General features: G+C 40.9%; 1 protein-coding gene across 3 annotated transcripts; it reads right to left on the bottom strand.

The window, feature by feature from the left end:
* Positions 1-256: 256 nt before the first annotated feature.
* Positions 257-21,078, bottom strand: mapk4 (mitogen-activated protein kinase 4). Of its 3 annotated transcripts, none has more exons than XM_004547234.2 (9): positions 20,359-21,073; positions 17,183-18,834; positions 16,719-16,894; positions 7,884-8,028; positions 6,487-6,569; positions 5,892-5,970; positions 5,448-5,667; positions 5,050-5,215; positions 257-4,526 (listed from the first exon to the last, which is right to left on the bottom strand). In XM_004547234.2, exons 2-9 carry the CDS (start codon positions 17,547-17,549, stop codon positions 3,555-3,557), a joined length of 2,208 nt encoding a protein of 735 aa, XP_004547291.1. In that variant the 5' UTR covers positions 17,550-18,834; positions 20,359-21,073; the 3' UTR covers positions 257-3,554. The 3 variants fall into 3 exon arrangements, with proteins under 3 accessions (XP_004547291.1, XP_004547290.1, XP_012773529.1); XM_004547233.2 differs by having other exon boundaries at positions 17,183-18,831; XM_012918075.2 differs by lacking the exons at positions 257-4,526; positions 5,050-5,215; positions 5,448-5,667; positions 5,892-5,970 and having other exon boundaries at positions 6,477-7,173; positions 17,183-18,831; positions 20,359-21,078.
* Between the last annotated feature and the right edge of the window lie 4,331 nt (positions 21,079-25,409).

Raw genomic sequence — 25,409 nt, 5'->3', positions numbered from 1 at the left:
GGGTAAAGAATCTGCCAAATCAGACATGCGGAGCTACCAACTGTGCTCACCCCTTGTGAATAAGGAAGTATCTACCATATATATTTATTTGAAGGCTACACAGCACAGAAACTGGTAGATAATGATGAACTGAGTTTAATAGTGCCTATGCTCTGAGTAAACACTCATTGCTCTCCTAAACTAACCTACAATAATATTGACAGATTAACAGATGTTAGGATATTGCTAGAGGTCTTAACAGAAGAATGCAAAAAGATCACGAAAGGCATATTTATATATTTATCTGAAAGCAACAAAAATGGAATGTATATTTATTGGCATGATTTAATGAATGCTAAATGTAGATTGTACATAAAAACTGACAGTGTCTTTCAGTCGATATGTATGCTGATATTTTTTTAACACACTATTTTATACAAGAGAATGCATTTACATTTTAAATGCAATTTAAAATACAAATTTAGCGAAACAAGCCAATTTTCTAACAGTTTTTTCAACCCTCCCCCCAAGTGCATTATCATAAACTGAGTAACGAAATATACATTCTGTATTCTGATTAGTCATAACATTTCCCCCTCGTGTTGCCAAAACAACTCTAACATGTGGACATAGAAACTGTGGGGGCTTCCTGTGAAAGCTGGCAGATCATTTGGATTCTGTGGATTTTGGGCTGAGACTCCCATCTGTGCTTGACAGAGTTAGGATTGGAGTTGTGTTTCCTGCTAGGGAGTGTTGCTGCCTGAGTTTCCCCACCATTACATTATTATACCAGTGCAGTCAAATATGACATCAAAAAATAGTTTTAGTACTGTTTTATTAATTTTCCAGCAAGAACAGAAACTCCAAAAGAGATACTATCAATATAGAGAGAATTAAAAATGTCACAGATTCTCCCAAATGAAAAGCTGAGGCCTCCTTGAAGCATGGATACAACATAAATAGGTGCCCACAGAAACATGACTCTTATCACAAAGTGACACATGATGAAAACAACAACCGTTGAGCTTTTTGAAGAGCCATGCAGAAGGAAAAGGACACGTTACATTCAGCAAGCTGGAAGTATTGAGGTGTACCGAGGCACATTTTCTACATTGCTTTAAACACTTAAAATAATTAACTTCGGCTCAGTACCGACATGTGTTACAGATACTTTTCAGTGACGTTATTGCTGGCTTTGCTCTACCTGCAGCTCAGAAGAAATTTGCTAATGCAAAATATGATCCTTTGTGTTTGACTTAAAGCAAAATTCCTTTTGATTAGGTGGACCGCAGTTTACTGGCAAAAAATAGGGTGAACTCCTGTATTTCTGTATGTGCTAGTGACACTACCTGTGCTTCACTGTGATGTTTAAAAGAACCAACTCGGCTTTGCTGTCTCGTAGGTTGTACTTATGGCAAATCTCATGTATGGCTCAATTCTTTGGAAGTCATACTAAGTTGTGCAAGTGAAAATGTGCCTACAGCATCTGTATGTAGGCTACACCATGCATTACAGGTGCAGACAGCATGAGAGTCAACAGTTTTAGAACAACTTACATCTGCACAGTTAACAGCTAAGACTCGAGACAACTTCGACCTGTGTGTGGCTTGTATGGATTTTAAGGAAGGATTCAACTTATTATTTGATAATACGAAAGGAATAAAACATTCTTATTCTGTTGTGTTGCTGGCAGTATGTTTCACGTACACTATATGGACAAAAGTGACAGGCCACACCCTTTAATCTTTGAATTCAGGTGTTTTCAGTCCTGTGGTATATAAAATCAAGCATTTATACAGTCTACCTGTACAAACATATGTGAAGGAAGTAATAGGATGCTAAACACACAGTTACACAGTAAGAATGCCACTGTTGCAATGCCAGTTTGTATTTATGTGTGTCTGTGGATGGATTTTGTCACTTTTTCAAATGTATTTTATCTTCCATTATCAACTTTAAGGGTTATTTTTTGCACTGCTGACTCAATAACTGCAGTGATCAAAACCTCCTCTGGCATTCACATCAGGACAAAAACTGTGCACGGGGAGCTTCGTGGAATTGGTTTCCATCCCAGCTCCTGTAGGGGTAATATTTAGGTGCCCCAGTACTTCTATCCATATAGTGTATTTCAGCATTACAACTCAACTCGTACATTCTTTGATCAGTTAACAGCAGAATATCACATTTCAAACAGTGACATTTGAGATGGAGGGATTGAGGCCACAGAATAAAAGGAATGTTAAATTAACTGGGTTACGTTTGGCACTAGCGTTGAAGAGTTTTGTAAAGCCAGTTTTAGCTCCACAGTTCAAGAGAATGTGAGAAGCTCTTGACTAACAGACTATGAGGCACAAGCCAGCAGCCTTCACCTACTGCTTAATGTTCACCTGCCATTTACCTGGGTCTATTTTTTTAATTCTTTTTATTTGAGTTTCATGTATTAATCTGGCTGCTGCAAACCACTAAAAAGTTTTGAGTACAAATAATTTCCTGCAAAGGTTGTAAAGTATCCATATACTTCAAAATATAGTATACCGTTGTTTGCATGAAAGCTTTCTGTGTGGCTGTCTTGGAACGAGAGGATAGTATATGTTCAGTGTAAAACAGACCTTGCTTTGTGCATCAAGCAAACAAGAAACCATAGCTGTCTGATAGTCAAAAATTACTACCACAGGGCATTCCACATTCAACAAGAACACAATTCACTCCAAATAACATGAACATGGGTTGTAGCAATGAACAAAGAGCACAAGAAAAATACAAACACAAAAATACTAGTCATTGAGAAATATAGTATGTAATTAAATCTGACTGTATTTTTTACAAGTTGACAGGCCGTTTGGAGCAGTGACAAAATGAAGTTGCTGTTAGAGTGTTAAACTCCTTATGGGTCATCGTGTAGCATAATATGATGGATTATTTTTCCAATAAATACATTCAGAGACACACCGGAAAAACACCTTCTGTGTCACTATTATTAGCTGGTGAAACTCACCGCTGGAAGACCACTTGAATTTTTGTTCTGAAAAGGATTACAAACAGTAAGAAGTAGAGAATAAGTACAGAATCTTGTAAGAAAAACAAATTGAAAGCAAGCCTAAAACAGGCTTAAGCTATTAGTTATTAATAGCGTAGGGAGGTGATACCAGCAGCTGACTGTTCCTTCTTTTGTCATTTGCAAATGTTTGTGGCACAAAATGAAATTGTTGTCTGATCGATCAGAGCAAACCTCAGTTAATAAGGAATGTCAGCTGATTGCTTTAAAATATGCTCATGTAAATCAAATCTTTGCTGCTTGCATTGGCAAATGTGGTCCACATTTCTGACCTCTAACTGCCTGAGAACATCTCACGACGAAGCTGGAAGATTGCTTGCTTAAGTCAGGGGGTTGTTTTATCACAGCATATAGTGCGTTGTTGCAATAGTACCAAAAAAGACAAAAGCTGCTAACACTATGGTCTAATGTTTAAGCAGCATATTAAACCACGGGCACTGCTCACAATGTAAAGCACTATGAGCATTTGGGAGTGCTACCCGGTATGATGCTGTGGTGTACCTGCAGTTGAAATTCAACATCAAGAGTTGGGAGTCTGTGGCGTCTGTGGTGATGGAGTCCTGTGCTCTGGGAAGCCGGGTACTTTTCGGTTAATGTTTGGCTGTTTGCTTTCTTCCATCCATCCTCCTTCTTTCGCTTTCTTCCCGCTTGCTTTCTCCTTTCTCTGCCTGCACAGTTTCAGTGCTCGGGATATAAACACATCTAGGTCAAACAGACGCTCTTTTTGTTTGACAGGAAGAGACTCCAGGGAGTCAGCGTTTACTGGCTGAGAAAGGGAAGAAGTGGAAGAAAGCGGCTGAGATTCTGTGGGCTGGAAAAATTGTGTGGTGGTGGTGGGGGAAGACACCGTTTGATATGAATGAGGAGGATGTAGGGAGGTGGGAGATGAAGGAAGAAGTAATGGGAGGGCATTAGAGGAAGACATGATAGGGCGAAATGGGCTTAGTCTGCCTTCATCGTACTCTGATGGTTGCCGCACAACCTCCGTGTAGTGGAAGACTGGAGTTGGGAGGTCAGTAGGGGACAGAGGGAGAGGTGGCGAGGAAGTGTAGCAGGAAGGTGACTGCTGCTCCAAAGAAGGACTGGGACTGGGTGAGTGCAGACGAGACTGGGTGCTCTCAACCCAGCGAGAGATTTCCTGGAACAAATCCCCTGTCTCCTTGTCTTCCTCTTCCTTCGCTGCCTCCTCCTCCTTCATCTCTCCCAGATCCTCCATGCTGCCACCAATAGGCTCAGGAGGCACAAGGAGGCTGTTAATGTTACGCTTCCAGTGTGACAGATCAAGGATGAGCTTAGGCTCTGAGTAGTGTTGAGGTTTTCCCTCTCGCCAGGCAATTTTATCCAGATACGAAGGAGAGCCCACTTTGTAATCACAGGAGCGGCCACAGTCAACCTCCCCGTATCCCAAACCGCAGGCACGTTCCAGAGAGGAGTGAGAGTTTTCCAGGAAGCGCTCCGCCGAGCTGCTGTGGGAATATTTGCGTGGATCAACCTATATGAGACAGTTGGTGAGGGAAAAGTAATTAATTTCAATAAGCAATTAATTCTAGTTGTGTTGACTCATATCCCATGTGTTCAATGAAACTTAAGCTCATGACAGAATAAATACTACAGAGAAAGGACAAAAGCATAGTCAAGTGTGACACAGTCAAAAGTTGCCAGAATAAGTTATCAGCAGGTCTGAAATATACTCAGAAGCCTGGCCATGTAGGGTTTTATATGTAATTAATAACATTTTAAATGAATTCTGAATCTCTGTGGAAGCCAGTGAGAGGAAGCAAGAAGAGGGGGGAATTATAGGAACTGAGACAATATGGTCATCTCACTGTGACAAGAGCCAACAGGGTTACAAGAACTGCTGACACTTGCAGTATCCCTGCTTTAAAATGTAGAAAAATTATTGACCAACATCCAACATCTTCACTTATGTCTTTGCATAACAAAGACATTACAGTACTAGTAGTGCCAGTACAGCAGTCTCCTAGTATCTAGAAAAGGGAGGAAGCATATCCAACCTGAGCCTCCTCTACAAGTGAGCTGGAACTGGCCCGGGGGTCTCTCTGCACCTCCTCTTCCTCTGTAGTGTCTCCCAGGTCAGAGGTAATGTGACAAGGGGGCACGCAGCGACACCTCCCACCTGATTGTTGCCAGCACATAACTGTTGATAAACTGTTTTCGTACCTGCAGAAAGGCAGAAATTACAAGTCAGGAGTAAATAATTTGTGCTCAAACACATACATTTAAGTTGTAATCTGAAAATACACGAATGAACAGCTGAGATTGGTAGTTGATTTGATGAGAAAATGATCAACAGATCATTTTTAGTAGTATTTTTATTATTAAAACATACTAAGAATGACTAGGAAAACATGATCCAATTTTCCCCACTGGTGATTAAAAAAAATCCACACACCTGTCCCACTGGATGCTGGAGGCCTGACTATTGCTGTTGCTGAGGCTCTGCTCAGTGATGAGGCTGTCCTCCAGCTCATCCTCAATGCGGAAGGGATGCGATGAAGTGGGCTCGTCCTCTGGACAAGAGTACTGCTGAAGGAAGGGGTGAGACAACGCCGCTTCAGCTGTCAGGCGATCCATGGGGTTAAAGGTCAAGATACGCTCAAGGAAGTCCACAGCTGGGAGGGGAAAAGAAGGTGTGGGAGTAAAGCCTAAATTATATGTGTTAGACCTCCAAACATCTTCACACGACTCCAGCATCACTTCATCTGTCACAGGTCAGAAGAGCTGTGGTTTTCTATATCTTTTTTTCTCCCTTCTAGCACTTCCATTATTTGTTCCCTTCATACTTTAAAGTCCTTGACCTTCCTCTTCTCCCCATCACTCAGTCCCCATCACTCACCCTGAGGATCCACTTCAGGCAGAAGTTCAGAAAAGGGTTTCTTCACCTTCCATTCATGACTGACATATGAAGGCATCACCTAGAAATGCATGGTTAAAATATTACTTATGTTTCATTATTTTATTTATTTATTTTGTTTACATTTAAGGCATTCCACGCTGAAAAAAGACACATTTAACCTTGTACAAAATTAAGCCTTTCAGAACATCAGACGTTAATAACTTGATTAATAAAAATGATAATATCTCACTATTCAAAGAAAATTTGGGGAAAAAGTAAAAGCAATAAAATGGTCGGGTGAATGAAACATATATTTTGTTTATCATGCGTCTTATTGCGTCTTGTTAGATTTATTAAATTCAAAATGCAAGTTCACAGAGGTGAAGTGACATAGTCTTTAGTCTACATTCATAACAAAAACAGGGGGGAGTGCATGATTATTTCAGATATTATAATATGTGCAGTTCTTGACATAATCAATATTTCTTTAAAAAAAAAAAATTGCTCTCCAAAGCTGGGAAAATGAATGTCAGGCTTAATAATCAGTCAGACATTATAATGCTAATATGACTTGCAGTAGCCTCTGATGTTTGACCTGTAGCAGATCCTGCCTGTCCTCCTCTCTCAGCACCGGCACTGTGTTGAGAATCAGCTGCATCTGCTCCAGCTCATGAGCTCCTGGGAGCAAGACACAACCAATCAGAAGCAAGTTCAGAAGAGACAGAGGATCAGTTACATAAGCTGGGGGGAAACGTCAACTTTAAGAGTCAAGCATGAATATCTGGGAGATGGAAGATGTCAATTTAAAGACACAGTAAGTTAACAACTAGGTGGAAATTACTACTAAAGCATTCAAATTTCACACCACACCCTGTGGAATCAGTAAACTTGAAACTTTGGGCACACTGTTCTTTTGGCCACTCTCACATTAAGGAATAAACATCCTGCAACCCATCTACACTGGCAGACATCTACTCTAACTACCCTAGCTTGTTGCTGTGCCTGCATCAACTGGGAGGAATCAGTTGTCGTAAGTTTCCACTCAGTTATAGTTCACAAAGAGCATTTTACCTCTGACAGCTGGAGGGAAAATTCATATTTTGAAGTCACTGAATGCGGAGTAATCAGAAGTGTAGCATGCTTCTGTGGCATGCAAGTCTTCTTCTAACACAGAGCAGCAAAGCAGCATTTTCAGCTCATCTGACACATGGTGAAGTTCCCTTTAAATGTTTCATAAAGCCAATGGACACCAGCAGGTGGAGCTATATCAACAGAGTCGTAGCTGCAAGAAATATGCAAACAGTGGTAGTTTGTTTGGAAGGGAGAATGCGGTCTCCTCTCTGGTAAACAAATATATGCTGTTTCCATTCTAGTCTGCGGGTTAAGTAAAAGCCAAGGAAAACACCTCTAACATCTGATGTATGAAATTTAAAAAAATGCAGGAACACTAAGGAACAAAGAACACCTATATGTTTATGATGTCAGCCCTGTGGTGTAGAGGGCTGATGGAGGTCAAACCAGCCTGTGAGGAAGAACTACATCTACTCTGGAGAGTGAGAATTTCTCTATCATCATTGTCATTCTAGTCAGGCAAAGAAGTAGTGTGCAGAAAGAGAGCAAAGTGTCTTTGGTGGAGGACACTGTCAAAGGAAAAAAAAAACTCTCTTTGCTCTAACTGGATGGCGTCACTAGTGTGATGCAATTATTATAATTATGTTCAGTTCAGTTCAATGACAACAACAGTTGTCTCAAGGTGCTTTATATTTTAGAGTAAATGCAAAAACAAAAACAAAAAAAACCCCCAAACAACAATCAGATGAGCAAGCACTTTGGTGACAGTGGGAAGGAAAAACTCCCTTTTAAGAGGAAGAAACCTCCGGCAAAGCCAGGCTCAGGGAGGGGCAGTTATCTGCGGTTTGGGGTGATATATTAGTAATAAGGTTGAAAATGACAGTACTTAAACGGTGAACGCATTAAAAACAGTAGACATACCTGCAAATAGCATGCGTCCAGTGAGCATCTCAACCAGTATGCAGCCCGCAGCCCACATGTCTATGGCCTTGGTATAATTGTTGGGTGACAGCAGCAGACGTGGGGAGCAATACCATTTAGTTACCAAACCTTCCGACAGATAGCCCTGGATAAGGAAAGCAGAGGGATAAAATTGTTGAAAGTGAGAAATACAGAAAATGAAAGCTCTGAGAATCTTAAGTTATTTTCATATACGACGGGCATGCATCAGATTGGACTGTTAGCAGGCTGCATGTACTTGAATACGTATAAAGTTTGCTGGTAGTTGTTTGTCTTTAAAATGGATTGCCCTGAATTTCCACCGAAGCAACAACATAAGTCCTCATTAGTGCTGCTCTGACAGGATTCAGAGGACTCTATCTAATTCTCTAAAAAATCCTCTTTGTGAATAATGATGTTATGCACAGAGATACGCCAGTCACCACAGAGATAAGTCCGCATATTCCCTGATGTAGAGATAATGAGATGTTTCTGCCTGTTGCTATCATTAACACTTTCCCCACCTCTTGTATATCACCCCACCTCTCACTCTCCAGCCTTGTAAAATCTCAAAATACCTTCACTTACTACATCATATTTCTATTCCCCTCGTAGTTCTCCTGAGCCAAATTTCACTGCCCCAGGCTCTTAAACTTCTTCACAGCCCAGCTTGAAAAGAGAGCAGACTGCACGAGAAAATGCGGTTATATTTCCCCTCACACATTTTTAGATTTCTTGGCAGGAAAAGGCAGATGTAGTCTTCACTGCTTTTCCACTCAGCTGCTGTGAATTGTTTTATAATGACTGACATCACTCACATAAACTTTTCATTGTGCTGGGACGCTATTCTGTTGCCCATCTCTCAGGCTAATTTGAATTTGATGACTAACTGGCAAAGATCAGAAATAGATAGAAAATGAACCCCACAATGGCTCATGGCATACATGTCTAATATGCCTCTTAGCACTATTCTCTTATCTTACTCTATTTAAGCCAATAAAATACAGACAGCTTGAATTTTTTTCCTCATTCAGATAAGCTATCACACTTGAAACTCTTCATGTCAGTAAATCATCTGGGGGTACTATGCCAAAAAAGGGCTGGCCTGCTTTCTCACGCTTTTGATGCGTCCCAAAGCTGCTTCATATTTTCGACAGCTTGAAAATAAGTGCCTTCTCGATAGGAAAAAGAAAAAGGGTAATTTTTCTTGATCAGCAGGTTATGAGTATGACTCAGAGTCTTCTTCACTGTGGGCCACCCACACCAAGATTCCCACTTAGACATCGCTGTGCGCGGTGTGCCTGGCCGAAGTAGGTTTTCTTTGCATGTCAAAACGACTGTACGACTCTTTTTTAAAAAGTTAGACTACTCCTACGTGCATTGAATGTAACTGCTAAGTCACTGCCTGTTCTCTTCTTTGTGGCAGGAGACAGTGCAAAAAATGATGCTGACTACTCAGTGACCTTATCTTCTATCTGTCTGGCCCGCTGTTGCCTTTTCATATCTGAGCTCTTGTTTACGCTCCCTGGTGAGAGTTTGATAGATGTTTCAAAAGTACCAAAGTACATTTCTTTCAGGGCCAACCCAAGCCTGGACACAGTTTTTAAGGGAAAAGCAAATTTAGGCCTCAGTTTTATAAAGCAATGCATAGATGTGGTCACATATGTCATTTGTAGCTGTGTTTGCTTTGTTTCCAAAACTATCCCCACTTCTGTTTTAGTGTTTTTGCTACTCTTTAACTTAGACCCCCGGAGAGCAGTCATTTTGGTTTTCTACCTTAGACCCCTGCGGAGTCATCATTTTGCGTTTCTACCTTTAAAAGCCGGAGAGCAGTCAGTCAAATGCTGGAGTCATTCATATGTATATTAGGTCGTTACCTAGGAATTCTAGGTAACGACCTAAGGTAACGACAAGGTACCACATGTGTACCTGTAGCAGTGAACACATCGCACAGTGGCCTGATTTTTTTTGCATCTGTGTACTTGGATTTTAGGTCGCAAGCCACCCAAAACTTGCTCCATGCACCACTCAGCAGGCCATTTGTAAATATGTGTACAAATGGTTGGTTTTTTGTACTGTTTTTATCAATAAATGTCAGTACAAAAAACCAACCATTTGTACACATATTTACAAATGGCCTGCTGAGTGGTGCATGGAGCATGTTCATTGGTTCATGGACCTCCCTGAACTAATGGCATTTATGGCAGCAACAAAAGCGGTGAGCTTCCTTTTGTGTTTCATCTTGATGCATTCTCAATCATCCAGGGAAACAAATCTCCAAAAGTCACCAACTTGGAGTGTTTCAGTTTGCCATCTTAGGGAGAAATCAACACACATGGGTGTATGTCCTTTGTTGCTGACATTTATTGATGAAAACAGTACAAAAAACCAACCATTTGTACACATATTTACAAATAATGATAAAAAGTGAGTGAGTACATTTCAACATTTTCAGTAAATGCCATTAGTTCAGGGAGGTCCATGAACCAATGAACATGCTCCATGCACCACTCAGCAGGCCATTTGTAAATATGTGTACAAATGGTTGGTTTTTTTTGTACTGTTTTTATCAATAAATGTCAGCAACAAAGGACATACAAAGGACATGTGTTGATTTCTCCCTAAGATGGCAAACTGAAACACTGAAACACTCCACTCCCCCACCCCCTCAATCACTCACTGAGTGATTGAGGGGGTGGGGGAGCTGCTAAAAGCGGTGAGCTTCCTTTTGTGTTCGTCTTGATGCATTCTCAATCATCCAGGGAAACAAATCTCCAAAAGTCACCAACTTGGAGTGTTTTAGTTTGCCATCTTAGGGAGAAATCAACACACATGGGTGTATGTCCTTTGTTGCTGACATTTATTGATAAAAACAGTACAAAAAACCAACCATTTGTACACATATTTACAAATGGCCTGCTGAGTGGTGCATGGAGCAAGTTTTGGGTGGCTTGCGACCTAAAATCCAAGTACACAGATGCAAAAAAAATCAGGCCACTGTGCGATGTGTTCACTGCTACAGGTACACATGTGGTACCTTGTCGTTACCTTAGGTTGTTACCTAGAATTCCTAGGTAACGACCTAATATACATATGAATGACTCCAGCATTTGACTGACTGCTCTCCGGCTTTTAAAGGTAGAAACGCAAAATGATGACTCCGCGGTCAATTTAGCCAATTTAGCTTCCACTTCCACCATTTGACTGCTCTCGGGTTTTATAGGTAGAAAGGTAGAAGCCTGGGGATGCTAGTGTTAAGATTACGGGGTGATTTCCCCCATCTTTGCTTCCTCTTTGTCCCCATTGACCTTCTTCCTCCTGCTTTTTCCTCCCACTTTTTTTTATCATTCGTTCATCCCAACCTCCCACCTCAGTATTTCTCTGCGTCATCATTAGCTGCGCCTGTTCCCCTTCCCTTCCTCTTTTCTTCACACTTATTCTCTTTCTTCTAGCCTTTAGTGCATCTCAACAAGCTTCCTTTACCTCCTTTCTCATCTGTTTCTTCCCTCCTTCTCTTCTCTCCAGGTACTTTTAAACACTCTGTCCTTATCCAACTGTCTTCCCCCTTCCTCTGCTCTGACCTTCATCCAGGTAATGAATAATTTCTGGGCAGATCCAGCACTGCCTCAGCAGGTGGCATTCACACATACACATTCACAGAAGCACCAAGATCTTACCGGTGTAGACTGTAAATAACATCACAAATAATGTTGTTTTCCCCCTCTGTTTTCTGCCTCTCTCCTCTCAGCCCTTCTGTCATCTCTCTCTGCCTGAGTAAATGTTTGCTCTGTGTAGTCAGAAACACACTTCCAGACAGCTCTTCAAACAACCTAATTTCAATGCCTGGACTGAGATACAGTACAAGTATTAAAAGGTATGGCTAATGCAGAGAAGAAGTCTGTCTGATCATTGAGTAGGAAGAATTACACATCACAACTTTCTTTCAAAAAAAAACATGATATAAAATCTTCATAAGTTCTTCTGTGATACTAAAGCATTAACCAGTCTTATTTAAAGTTAACAGCATTTGTGAATTTCCATCACAGCTGAGGTTAATGCGGCCTACGCCCATTAACAGAAAATGCCTGAAAAGGCACTTTTGGTTTGCATTATTGAATAAGAGCAACAGAGAGAGAATGCTATTGTATTCACTGAAAGCATCTGCTTTGGTATCAAAACTGCATCACAAATAGCCCAAATAGCATCAGACGTTATCCATCCATAATAATTTGAGAAATCCTTTGCAGCATTATCTAACTTATGAATGAGATTATTCTTCTTTTCTTGAATATTTTGCAAAAATCTTTAGACGTTTTTAATTTGTGTGAGCTGTCATCTGAAGATTGGTCCATGTTGTTGTCAAAACCATTTAAAGCATATTTATAGAGCTTAAGTGCAACACAGATGCAGCACTTTGTGAACATACTGGATTCTGCCTAGATAAACATTCATGGGGGTAATAACCAACCACCTTGAAGATGAAGGATGTGATGTGGGTAGAATACAGAAGACATCCCCTTGTTGCAGTACAAGGAAGAGTATTAAGTGCTTGGTCATGTAGCCAAACAGAGGGACAGAATGTCCACTGGTTCCTAAGACTATTTTGCTACTATAATAAAGCCTATTTTTTTTTGGCATTGACAGTCTGCATGCCATTGTTCTGTTTTTATCTTTTTCCTTTTTCTTTTGTATTGCTGTATTTTACTTCATTTTCAATTATAGGATTCTTTTTCTACAACAAATACTAATCTTTTGCTTTATAAAGTAGAATTTAAAACCTTGAAAACAACATCCAAAGAGTATTAGCTTTGATTCGTATTAGCAGTCAGTTATTCTCAGCAAATCAATGGTCTGATACAATAATATCAGTCATGATACGCAGGACAAGAAACAGTCGTGTGAAAAAGAAGAGACACCATGTTTCAGTGCTGAGGACAATAAACATAATTTAGAATATTGTCTGTAGTCTATATTATTAAAATACAAACCCAGATGTTAAACAACAAAACATATTACACCATGTCATTATTTATTAAAAACTAAAGCCAAGCCAAATATAGAAGCAGTGTGTGAAAAACTAATTACACCCCATCATTCGGTGGTTTGAGGAAGCACCTTTGGCAGCAATAACTTGAAGTAAGCATTTTCTGTCTGACTTTATGAGTTTTTCACATTGTTGTGGAGGATTCCACTCAAATTTGAAATATTGCTTCAGTTTATTGAGGTTTGTGGGCATTTGCACAGTTCTCTTAAAGTCACACTACAGCATTTCAGTCAGGTTGGGGCCTGGACTTTGACTGGGCCATTTGATTCTTGTCATTGTGACTCATTCTAATGTAGACTTGGTGGTTTGTCTGAGATCATAGCCTTGCTGCATGACCCAGTTTCAGCCAGGCTTTACATGACGAACAGATGACCTCGCATTTGACTCTAGAAAACTTTGGCAAACAGAGGATGTCACGGCTGACTCGATAACTGTAAGGTGCCCACTTCCTGTGGCTGCAGAACAAGCCCAAATCATCATCCCTCCACCACCATGCTTGACAGTTGGTATGAAGTGTATGCGCTGATATGCTGTGTTTGGTTTTCTCCAAGAATCTGCTGTATATTATAGCCACGCATTTCCACCTTCGTCTCATCTGTCCAAAGGAAATTTTCCAGTAGTCTTGTAATGTGGTGAGATGCAGCTTTTCAAATCTAAGCCATGCTGCCCTGGTTTTGTTTTTTTTTTTAGAGAGAGAAGAGACTTTCTCTTGTCTCCTAGCAACCCTTCCAAACAAGCCATACTTGTTCAGCTTTTTTCTAATTGTATTTCCATGAACTTTAACATTTAACATGCTAACTGAACTCTATAGAGTCTGAGATATAGCTTGTGGATTTCTTTTGCTTTTTTTTTTGCAGGGTCTCTGAGCAATACACAGTTTGACCTTGGGGGGAATCTTCTGTGACGTGCATTCCTGGGAAGACTGGCAACAGACTTGAATGTTTTCCACTTGTGAATAATCTTTCTCGCTGTAAAATCACGAGCTTCAAATTGTTTAGAAATGGATTTCTAACAGCAGCAACAGTTACTTGTCTGAGATCATTGCTGATGTCTTTGCATTGTGTTAACAGGCAGTCGAATACTGCAGACCAGCAAAATGACAAAACCTCTGCTTTATAAATGTGCTCAGTTAATCGGGTTGATTTGATTAGCAGCACCTGTCTGTTACTTACTCTCTTAATTCCTATGGAAGTTGGTGGGTGTTGGAAGAGAAAGGTTGAATATGTGTTTTTCCACACACTGCTTCTGCATTTAGGCTTAATATTTGTTAAATAAATAATGAGATGTGACATGTAATATGTCTGAGGTTCCATTTATCTAATTGCAAGACCTGATAAGGACAAAAAAAATTAAAATTGTATCTTGATAATAAAAAAATCTTAGAACCAAAAGCGAGTGTACTTCACATTCACATGACTGTGTGAGTGGTGTTGGAAAACACTTTTTCAGTACTGAAATAGTGTTTTGGAGAAATGTGTTTGAAAAACTGTAGCCTCTGACTTTTTCTCGCCCTTGTCTGACGTCTCCGCTTTGAGCTTTTCTCCACGTTCTTTCTTTTTCTCCCTGCCTCTGCTTTCATACTTTTTTACAAAGCTTTTTAGCTCTTTCGCTCAGCCTTCCCCGGTTTAAAATTTCTCACTCTTGCTTCTCATCTGTTCTTTCTCTCCCTTCTCTTCTTCCCTTCCACCCCCCCTCTCCGAATGCACCCCTGTGTCTGCACCCAGCTGATCCCCAGTCCCGTGCTCTGAGCTGACAAAGATCGCCTTTCACAAGAGCTCCTCTTCACAAGCACAAACCCAAACCCCCCCACACACAAACATATAAGCTTGCACACACATTCAGTCCCGCTAGTGTTACAGTGTGGCTTTGGGCTCTTTGCACACAATAAAGCTGAACAATAGAGCAGTAAATCTTCACACTAATCTTTCAGAAGTCTTTATATGCCATTGCCAGACTATCCACAGAGTATAATTAGTGAAAAACTTGATATCAGCTCTGGGAAGAAGACATAAATAGCTGGGTTTGGGGTGAAGGGGAAGCTTCTTGTGAAAAACGCAGGTTGGCAATATCAAACAGGGAGATGTGTAATCAGAGAATATATGAAACAAACATTAGCCTGCACTGCAATGCGTAAGGAGAGATACATCAGTTACACACTTCTCAAAATTGGAGATTATGAAATTCTGGCTGCTTGGTCCACAGGTGCACTTTACATACGCAGGATCAGACTATTGATAAGCATCCAGTTGTAAAATAAAATGGAAACCTGATAGATTCCTCATTGCAAATTGAAATATAGAAAGAATTTTCTTTGAAAGGATTCTTTTACAGCACTACACTATTTATTGTGTGATCAGCTGCCTGATAACCACATAGGGTTTGAGGAATTGGTGTCTCTTCCCTAATAACAACTCTACCATAATGAGATGGAGCAGAGATAATGTTTGATATTACAATGTGCTGCCTAGATGTAGCCATCAGCAGTTGAATGGCATACGGTGCTTCAGAGAAATGAGAAGAGAGGAAAAGAAATCCCCCGCAAGTTGGCTGAAATGTTTGGTATGATTAGTTTTTGTAGAACAAGCTGCACAAAGTATTTCATTTTTTATTTTTTTATTTTGATTTCAAAATCAATGTGGCCAACAGAGCCCTTCGTGGTTGATCAGGGATTTAAAGATTTATATAAAAAAATGAAAAGGCATTAATTAGCTTCCAGTCAAAATAGATCTTGGCACTCTGGCTTTATTTACATGCCCTACAAAAACATTAAGTGAGAATAATTGGGATACATCTGGGAATGTTTGTGCACATATCACAATCTCTTCTTTGGTCATCACACCAGTATTTTCTTATAGACATGCACTTAAATAAAGACTACAAAAACTACAGTACTGTGCAAAAAGCTTGAGCACTTCTTATTTCATCATCCATCCATCGAGTTCTGGGTCACAGGAGGGCTGGAGCATATCCCAGCTGTCATAAGGCAAGAGGACATGATCAATCAAATTTGAAAATTTTGTTTCTAATCGTTGTCAATGATGTATGGAGGAGGTCCGGATAGAGGTACAACAATACGTCAAAACTGATGGAATTATGAACGCAGAAAGTACAGTCGGACTTTGATCCACCATTCAATACCATCTTGAAAGCATCTGCTTGGCAGCAGCTTCATTTTTCAGTGTGACAGTGATTCCAAACACAATGCCAGTCCAGTAAAAACATGCCCTGATAGAACTACACACTGAAACACTATCATAGATTGGCCTCCCCAGAGCCTGGATCTCAACATTATTGGATCAGTGTGTGATCATCTTGACAGAGGACGGAACAAAAGGCAGCTCACATCCAAAGAAGAACTTAAGGAAGCCTGGAGACTACCTGAAGAAATGACAATAAAATTTGCCTTGGAGAGTTCAGGCTGTGTTGGAGGATGAAGCTGGTAACACTAAATATTGACATTCAAACTTCTTAGAATTGTACAAACTCGTGTTTTAATAAATCGATGCACCAATCTCCAGTTTTCCTTGCAAAATATAAAGAAATGAGGGTTGGCTCAAGACTTTTGCACAGTACTGCTGTAATATGACTCATCCATTTACCAATTTGAAAAGACACTGTAGGCCATTTGGAAAACTTTTTTGAGCGAGCTATCCATGCAATGAGCTGCCACCTTGTCAGCATGAGTCTCCCTGCAGATCATGCACTTCTGTGTGTGTTTGTGTGCCTGTGTGTGCGTGGGTCCTTCAGTGGTCCTTGTGCGTCTTCACGCTTACCTTATGAGAATAATGAGGGTCGACTATTCTGGCCAGCCCGAAGTCTCCGATCTTGAGCAGCAGTTGGTCCGTGTTGATAAATGTGTTGGCTGGCTTCAGGTCTCTGTGCAGGACGTTGGCAGAGTGGATAAACTTCAGTCCCCTCAGCAGCTGGTAGAACAGCAGAGTAGCATGACCTGCTCAAGGGCAAAAATCAAATCAGCACATCACGATGTACCCCAATGTCCATATGCAATGTATAAGCACATATTTTCTTCTTTAAAAAACATCTATTATCATGTCTGGATATAGGTAATAGTAAAAAATAAATACGTATCCCTCTGGCCTGTATTTCTGTTTATCCATCTTGACTGTTTTGATGTCAGATTTCTGCCTTGCCAAATTGTTATATAAAAAACCCTGCTTTGTTTATAACTTTGTGGTGATTTGCTGGGCAAGTTTTCTGTATTCTTCCTTTTATTTACCTGTATGTAGCGGCCCTTGCTCCAGCAGTCGAGCCAGATCAGTCTCCATGCACTCCTGGACAATGTAGAGGGCGCTGAGCTGGGTTGGATCTCGGGGCAAGGGCCGTCCATATGGAGCTAAAACCTCGTGGACTCTCACCACATTTTCATGGTGCAGCCGTCGGGTGATCTTTACCTCCCGCAGGGCATGTTTCACCGTCACGGCGTCTCGCATCACCAGCTTTTTAATTGCTACACGCTTTCCAGTCCGCTGGTCCACAGCAGACAGGACCAAGCCTGTGACACCTGTACCGAGAGGTCGAGGGTCAACAAAGTGACCACCGAGGTCGAAGCCATGGAGAAAGTGCGGTGTGTCCTGTGTGGCCATCGCTGCTCACTCTGGAGGTAACAGGGATGTATGATTCGAGGTACCAGACGGTAGATTTAATCTCTTGATTAGCAATGATTGTTTCACTCTTTTATGCACACGTTACATCTTGCTGGTGAGTGGAGACCTGAATTTTATTTACTTAGCTGCTGCATTTAGATACATGTAGATAGATGTTTCCTTGTAGACAAAAGCACAATGCAGGACTATTCCTACGGAAAATGGTGACAATTCAAGAGACCAACCAAAACTTTAAAAGGGATTATTAAGAAATGCTTGTGCTGAATTTCAGAGCTATTCTTAGTATTGCAAGAAAAGAAATGATCTCCATGGGATCTAAAGAATAAGATTTTGTGCGTCATTTGACCTCTTCATTTAGTCCAGTGTGGAGCAATTCAAGTTGCACTTCACCATCTGTTGCCTGTGTGTCCCAAACTAAGGACAAAGAAGATGAACTCTGATGCCTTTGAGAAAAGGTGCAACTGAGCAAAACCTCAAACTCAGTACAGCTAAAAATATGCAAAACTGTAATGTTCGGCTTTAGTCAGTGATCACACAGGGACACTTTTAACATGCTGGTAAAGCCTCTACAGTGGATGTTTAAAAATAACTTATTTTTTTCCTCCAGCATCTTCCTCTTGACTCTTGATGGTGATGATGTCTGTCTCTCCCTCACAGATGTTTTATTTTAGAGCTGAAGTCTGCTGCAGGGGTGTACTTCTAATCTCTGCCTGTATCTTCATGCACAGATAGTCAGAATATCAGGGAGCCTTATTAATACTACTCAGGGCATGGGGTATCCATAGAAACAACCCTCCGTGTGGCTGATTCTTGACTTGATGTATCATGGGACAGCAGCAGCAGCAGCAGGCGGATGGTCGGCTCTGCACTCTTCTCTGTTTATGCACGCTCCGCTGTTTGTTACAAGTCATCAAGCAGCCTTTGATGGTGAGGCAAGGAAAAAAAAAGGGAGGAGCAGTCATGTGTTTTATATTCAATAAGACTCTGTTGGCTCCTCCTCTTCTTCCATGATACCAGTGAGTGCCTCTCTCAGGCACGCGAGTTCATTCAAAGGGAGCTCCACACCTGGGTGCCAGCCAAATCCTAGAACTGTGGTATCCGCTCAGTATGCATATGTGTACATGTGCTTGGGTGTAATCCCTCAGAAATCTGCTTCCTGTTGCCTTTTCCTGAATGTAGGGATTTCAGCAGCATCAGCATCAAGGCCAGTATAGGAAGACACCACCATTAGCTGCGTCGCTCAGCACATCTGCTGCTCCTGCTGCTGGGGAGGGAAAGAGGAAACGGGGTGAGAGCTTGGAGACGAGGAAGATAACAAGGAAAGTTAGACGGCAGCAGAGCCCGGGTGTTAACGTTGTCTGTTGCGGCAGAGTTACCATTACATAACACCAAATGGCAGTGTAACCTAATCTATGCAAGCAACTTTGAGTGCATAGAGAGAGGATGATCAATTTTATGGTGCTTTAATATGCGTTATATTAAAGCACATCAAATGTTATCACATCAAAGCAAAAAGTCTATTTGACAGGGTGGACTAGATTGACATGATTGCAGTTTCTTGTTCATCCTTTCAGTTTTTGATCTGCTTTAGACAATTTTAGTTCCAATTTCTAACCCAGGAAGGTCACATAGAGGTAGCAAACAAAAGAATTGACTTTGTCCTTCTCTTCAGCCCCAGAGGTGAAGTCATCAATCCATAAAACAAATCTCTGTGCTACCAGAAGCCTCGAGGCACGGTTGAGAATGAACTCATCCCTCTTTTAGCTCTTTCTTACTTGAATTGGAGAGCACACACCCTGTAACTGAACTGGACTGCAGGTGCTTTTATCCCCCCCCCCCCCCCCCCCCCATTTCCACAGCCTTTAAAATACTTAAACACTCATGTTAAGCTCAGTCAGAGGCTGCAAGAGTGTAAGGTGAGAACAGAGAGACTAGAGAGGCAGCACTGACAGTGGGTCTGGGTGGGAGGTGCAGCACTGGGGTAACTTTATAAATAATGCATAACCACTAACGACATGTTGGTGCTCTCTCTCTCTCTCTCACACACACAAACTGAGCATTTATTCTCTATATTTCTTCGGGTTATGCAACAGTGCTATATATTATGAATAACAATGCAGTGGCTTTATCCAGTCCAAAAAATGTTTATGTCAAAAACAATTGATTTAAATTCAGAGTGCATGCTTTTTAAAATAATATAATGTAGTTATTCATTCATATTTAAGAGGAGGGAAATAAAAGTCAACTCTTGGCATGAGCCAATATGATGTTACTAAATTTGTAGGTGATAGCAGATATGAGCAAATAAGGGCACATCTGTCATACTCCTGGCTTTGTGCTGATGATTTTCTGTCCCAGAGGAACCTCTGTAGCTTTGTTTTCTACTCTTTCTTTTCCATCTTCCTCTCTCTCTCTCTCTCTCTCTGTCGCGCTCTCTTTTATACTCGGTTTACTTCCCAATAAGCGTAAAGGCAGTTTTAGCCCACTTTACATCATGGGAAACACTACATGTTCTTCCTCTGCGCATGCTGGCTTGATGCAGCTGCCTTTGTGTGTCTACACACACTCTAGAAACGCCCCTCTGACAGAACAAAAACAATGTGATGGAAGTGCATGTAATAAAACATAAAGCCCAGTTTATAAGGGGAAAAGTATTCCAAACATTAACAACCCTATGTCAGACACATATCTCAGATATCTTATCAGAGCATCTGTTCTGTGGCAAACGACAAGAGGAAGAAGAAAGAAATACACGCAAAGATAACACCAGGAACCATCCAGCACTCACCGGGGCATTACACAGCCGCAGCCTGCCGTCCAGAAACAAAGATCCGGGGAAACGATGCGAGCTCCGTGCAAGCAAAGAAAGTGAAACACGACCGCAGCTCTGCCTCTATGGTGTGTCGGGGAGATTCAGTTGATAGAGAGGGGAACAGTCGGTGCGGGTCGGCACCGGGGCTGGGGGGAGATGAGATAAGCCGGAGGCTGCTACAGAGCCGGTTATTGTCCGCTCTCTGTCAGCGCTTCAGAGCGATGATCTGAGTGAGGGGGCGGAGAGGAAGCGATCACCCCGATTCAGGTGCATCCAGCAGACCCGAGTGGCCTCGTAGGCTCTCTCACACACTGCACCACACATGATTAAGTACTAATCTCTCTCCCTCTCCCTCCTCACTTTCACATCTCTCCCTCATATCTCCGTGACTCCCGGCAGCATCTCCCAGACCTTAGTTTCCACGAGTGTCACAGTTACTAGTCTCCAAACCCGCTGAAGGATAAACAAAGAGAAAATTATAATTCAGACCCCATCTTTCTCATCCCTTCGCCCCTCCATCTCACTCCAGTTTCGTTATTATAGCTTGATGATTACCACGGCCATCTATCATCCTGACAGGCACAACATCTGTGGGTCTGAGATCCCCCAAGACAGGAAGCCAGAGAGGAGCCTTTGTTGACTGTGGGTTCTGCAGAACATCCACCTGGTGAGGAGCTGGTGAGGAGAGTGAAAATGAAAAACACACGGCTTTTGTGAGCATGGCATTGGCTAGTGTTTAAAAGAGGAACAGAAGAAAATGGCTGCTGATGAACTAAAGTGTGCCAGTTTTATTATATAAATTATGATGAAATTAGTCTATTTCACAAGCCATTTGAGCCATGCTGTTGTTGCTAAAAAACTGAGGGGAAAAACAGTGATGTTAAAGGTAAATCTACAGCTATAGTTGGATAAACGCAGTGTGATTGGTTCCTCATTCTCAAGCCATATTAAGATATGATTTCTTGCTTTCCTAAACCCTTTTCTGACAACTCCAGAAAACTGCGTGAGCTCAAAGTGTGTGGGTTGTTGACCTTTATGAAGACTAACAGAGCGGAAAAAACAGGAAAAAGCAAAGTTTCTCCAGCATCTCAATAATCTGTTGACTTACAAACTTCAGCAGCCGCTGGAAGGTCACGGTGAGCGTAATAATTATGCAGGGTTGCTTCAGCTGAGGGATTAATAAAGAGGAGAGAGGCTCCACAGAGAACAGATCCATGAGTCACCTAATGTAATGAACTGTGTGTGATGCTGTTATGATGTTGTGGGTTTGTCAAGGAGAAGACACAGTTACAGATACACTTCTGCATTTTGTGTTCCATTTCTGCCTCATTAGTGTACAGATATCTAAGCTAATGGGGATTCATGGCGTGAGAGCACAGATGAAGATGTCTTTCTCACCTCTAATCTGAAACATCGTGGCATAAAACAGTTTGGGAAACAAGACTTTATTAGGTCTTCAGACTGGAAAAAGTATCTTACAATGTTTGGCTGAATTATGTTTCGGGGATGAATCATTTGCTAAACACAAGCCAGTAAGTGGGTCTGTGGTTTCTTTGTAATTACAGAAGGAGGTTTGAAACCAGAGAGCCGCTGCTATCGCTAAGATGAAAAGTGACAAGAAATATTTCCAACAACAGGATTTCTGTCTCTCGCTCTCCTTTTTTTTTTATGTATCTAAAGGGAATCTTGGTATAGTCTATCAAATTTGCATCTTACAGAAGCATATCTGCTCTTTGTCCTGCAAAAATAGAACAGGTTTACAAATGGAAAGTAGAAAACTGTCAAATGCTTTGGTTGCAGTTGCACCCAAAGAGACTTCCTCTAAGGATGGTTTTATTCAGTAGCAGGAAAAGAATCAAAATGCATGGTGACAACCATCCTGACCGATATCCCAGCTAACCTATCCCAGCTACCATAGGGCAAGAGGTAAGTTACATCCTGGACAGGTCAGCAGTCTGACACAGAGGAACAGGCAACCATTTGCACTCACATTCACAGTTATGGGCAATTTAGAGTCATCATATAACCCAACCCTACCAACTGCATTGGACTGTGTGAGGAAGCTGGAGTACCCGGACACAGAGAGAACATGCAACTCCCCCCCACATAGGTGGTGGAGGCGACTCAGTTTGACCTTCTTGCTGTGAGGCAACAGTACCACTGCACCACCCCCTTGTTTAAAAGCCTGTTTCTAGTCCATTGAATCCTTGTAAATGTAAAACAGAGATGGACACCTTTTGCTATGTTATGCAACTGGTGACCAGACATTTCAAAAACACATCTGTCTGCAGATTTTGTTTTTCCTGTGAATATTTTCTGCAACAAACTTAAATGACAAAAATTAAAAAAAATACTGATATAGAAAAGATGGACAAAAATAACCCTTTGTTTGGGGATATATTTTTAAAATTCATTCTCCATTTCTGTTCTGATCGTTCATGTGGCAAATCAGATTCTTTGTTGAGCAACATAAGCTGGGTGTAAAGGAAATGAGGTAAATAAATAAATAAATAAATAAATGAAAGGAGGAGACGACGGAATAATGAGAAAAAGGGCAAAGGAATATAAAAAAAGGAGCTAGAAGATACGGATATCTCCTTCAACAATGCATGCTGTGAAGATACACAATTATAGGTAATATGGACAGAGCTGTGACCTGCTGCTCCTCATGTGGTCTATTTCAGCCTCTGTTCTCTGTCCTGTGTGTCTGGGCCTCTTCTCTGGCTTCCCTCTCTAATTAACAGTGATGGCGTAGAACAAATGGAGACATCACAGCGTCGGTTGTGGATGAATATGTAGAGAAGCACACATAAACAGTAGTGGGCATGCTTGCTGTCAGTAGCACCTGCTCTTGGTCCTGACAATGCATATTTAATATTTGGTCTCAAAGGATGGTGAAAGGTTGGAAAATCAAATAAACCTTGACACTACTACAATTTGTTTGTATAACTTTTTAATAAAAAGGAGACAAATCCCACCTTTTCCCCCCTGCTGTACCTATAAGAAAGCAAACATCCCCCTAATCCACCATGTGATACACTTCAAGGCATGTTCTTTGTTAAACCTTTGATGGTAAAGCTGACAAAGGCAGCAGTTATGAAACAAATCCAGAAAAGACACTTAGTAGCTGAATAGCTGCACACATCATGAAGGAATTCTTCAGGTAAGTGTCCTCAAATCTTTTCAAAGAGGCAGAAAAACAGTCCTTCTGAACTTTTTGTCCATCTTCCTGCAGGAAGTGAGCAGCAGCACTGTATGTGCGTCCTCCTCAGGTTAGCTCCTGTCAAAATAAATAAATAAAAGCAAAGATCCCTCTCTAAGTAGGAAAGGAAATAAATAAATTAGAGGGCAGGCAGAAATCTTCTTGTGATGACATTTGGCATGTGCACTTGGGTTGTGAGGAATTTCTTCCTGTGAGTTGATGGCCCAAATTGGAAAGCGTGTGAGAGAGCGAGAAAGGGGCCACATCTGGAGGTGTCCACGTAAGACAACAGAAAATGCCACGGTAATAAATTATCCACACAAGTGACTCACAACCTCATGAATTCATCGCTCTCTGGTTGGTTCTTTTTATCTTCAAAGTGAACACGATACTGTCATAAAACAACAAACAAACCTAGTGTTTTCCTCCAGTATGCAAACGGGATTCCTAAAAAAAAGGTGTTTGGTCTGTGTAAAATATAAATATAATATTTCATTTTTAACAGAACACAGAAAACATGTCAGATGTTTAAGCTGAAAAAAAAAAAAGATTCTTGCTGCTCAACAGTTCTTTGTCACATTTGGTCCCTCTCTTCCTTAGCCCACAGAATGCAACGTGCATGTTTTCCAAAATGATTTTCAAATTTTGATTTGTCTGTCCGCATAACATTTTTCCACTCTGCGTTTCTGGATCATGTTCATACACAGTATTTGGCTTCTTCCTTGCACGATAGAGCTTTAACTTGCATTTGAGAATGGCACGATGAACCGTGTTTATAGCAGTGATTTCTGGAAGTGTTCCTGAGCCCCTACATCGATTTCCATGACAGAATCGTACCTGTTTTAAATGCAGCGCTGCCCGAGGGCCCCAATCCAATCCAATATTGATTTTTGTCCCTTTTGCACAGAAATTTCTCCATATTCTCTGAATCCTTTGATGTTATTATTTACTGTAGATGAGATATTCAAAGTCTTTGCATTTTAACACTGAGGAATATTGTTGCAAAATTTGTAGATTTGTCACCAATCTGTAGTTTTTTTTACAGATTGGTGAACATCTGCCCAACTCTACTTCTGAGAAACTCTGCATCTCTGAGATGCTCTTTTTATACCCAATCACGTTACTGACCTGTTCCCAATTAACCTAATTTGTTGGAAAATATTCCTCCAGTTGTTTCTTTTTAGTACCCCCTAAAAAGCCTTTCGCAGCCTTCTGCTGCAATAAAATTCAAAATGAGCTAATAATTTGCATGAAATAGAAAGAGTGTGTTTTCTCTGTTCTATAATAAAACATGCGTTCATCAGATTTCCATATCATTGGGTTCTGTTTTTATTTACATTTTACACAGCCTCCTAAACTTTTTGGAAACTGGGTTTGTATAAATATAAGAGTATAACACTGTTTTCACACAGGAGCTTTATTCTAATATGCATTTTATGCACTGATTAGACACAACTTTTAAATAGACTTGCTTAATATAGTTAAGCAAGTGCTTAATTCAAATTAACACCTTTTTAGTTCATGATTTTAATTAACTGACCTACTTTTTATAGACAGCTGCTGTGTTGAGAACGATTGGTATTATTCGCAGTATTCAGCAAGAGTGAGTGAGAAAGAGCACTATCTTCGTTGCTGCACCAGCTGATATGATAAGGGTTAACACTCGTGAGAGAAGTTCAGAAAAACAAGAAGACAGAACAGAAAACAGATGGGTGCTCCAGGTGTCAGATAGAGATGCAAATACACTTTTAAATGTCAACAAAAAGAAAAAGAATAAGAGCAAACAAAAATGTATGACAAGAAAGAAGAAGGTGAGGCTAGGGAA

Source organism: Maylandia zebra, linkage group LG12 (genome assembly GCF_041146795.1).
Source record: "Maylandia zebra isolate NMK-2024a linkage group LG12, Mzebra_GT3a, whole genome shotgun sequence".
Taxonomy (NCBI): domain Eukaryota; kingdom Metazoa; phylum Chordata; class Actinopteri; order Cichliformes; family Cichlidae; genus Maylandia; species Maylandia zebra.
This window is presented reverse-complemented; position numbering and strand designations above follow the sequence as displayed.

What these genes read in the sequence shown, in the direction of transcription:
- mapk4 (XM_004547234.2), bottom strand. Translation starts at nt 17,549, where the DNA reads ATGGCCACACAGGACACACCGCACTTTCTCCATGGCTTCGACCTCGGT. An exon ending in GCAAGGGCCGCTACATACAG is followed by an intron (nt 16,895 to 17,182) that starts GTAAATAAAAGG and finishes GCCCTTGAGCAG; the next exon opens with GTCATGCTACTCTGCTGTTC. An exon ending in TGGACGCATGCTATTTGCAG is followed by an intron (nt 6,570 to 7,883) that starts GTATGTCTACTG and finishes TCTTGCTCCCAG; the next exon opens with GAGCTCATGAGCTGGAGCAG.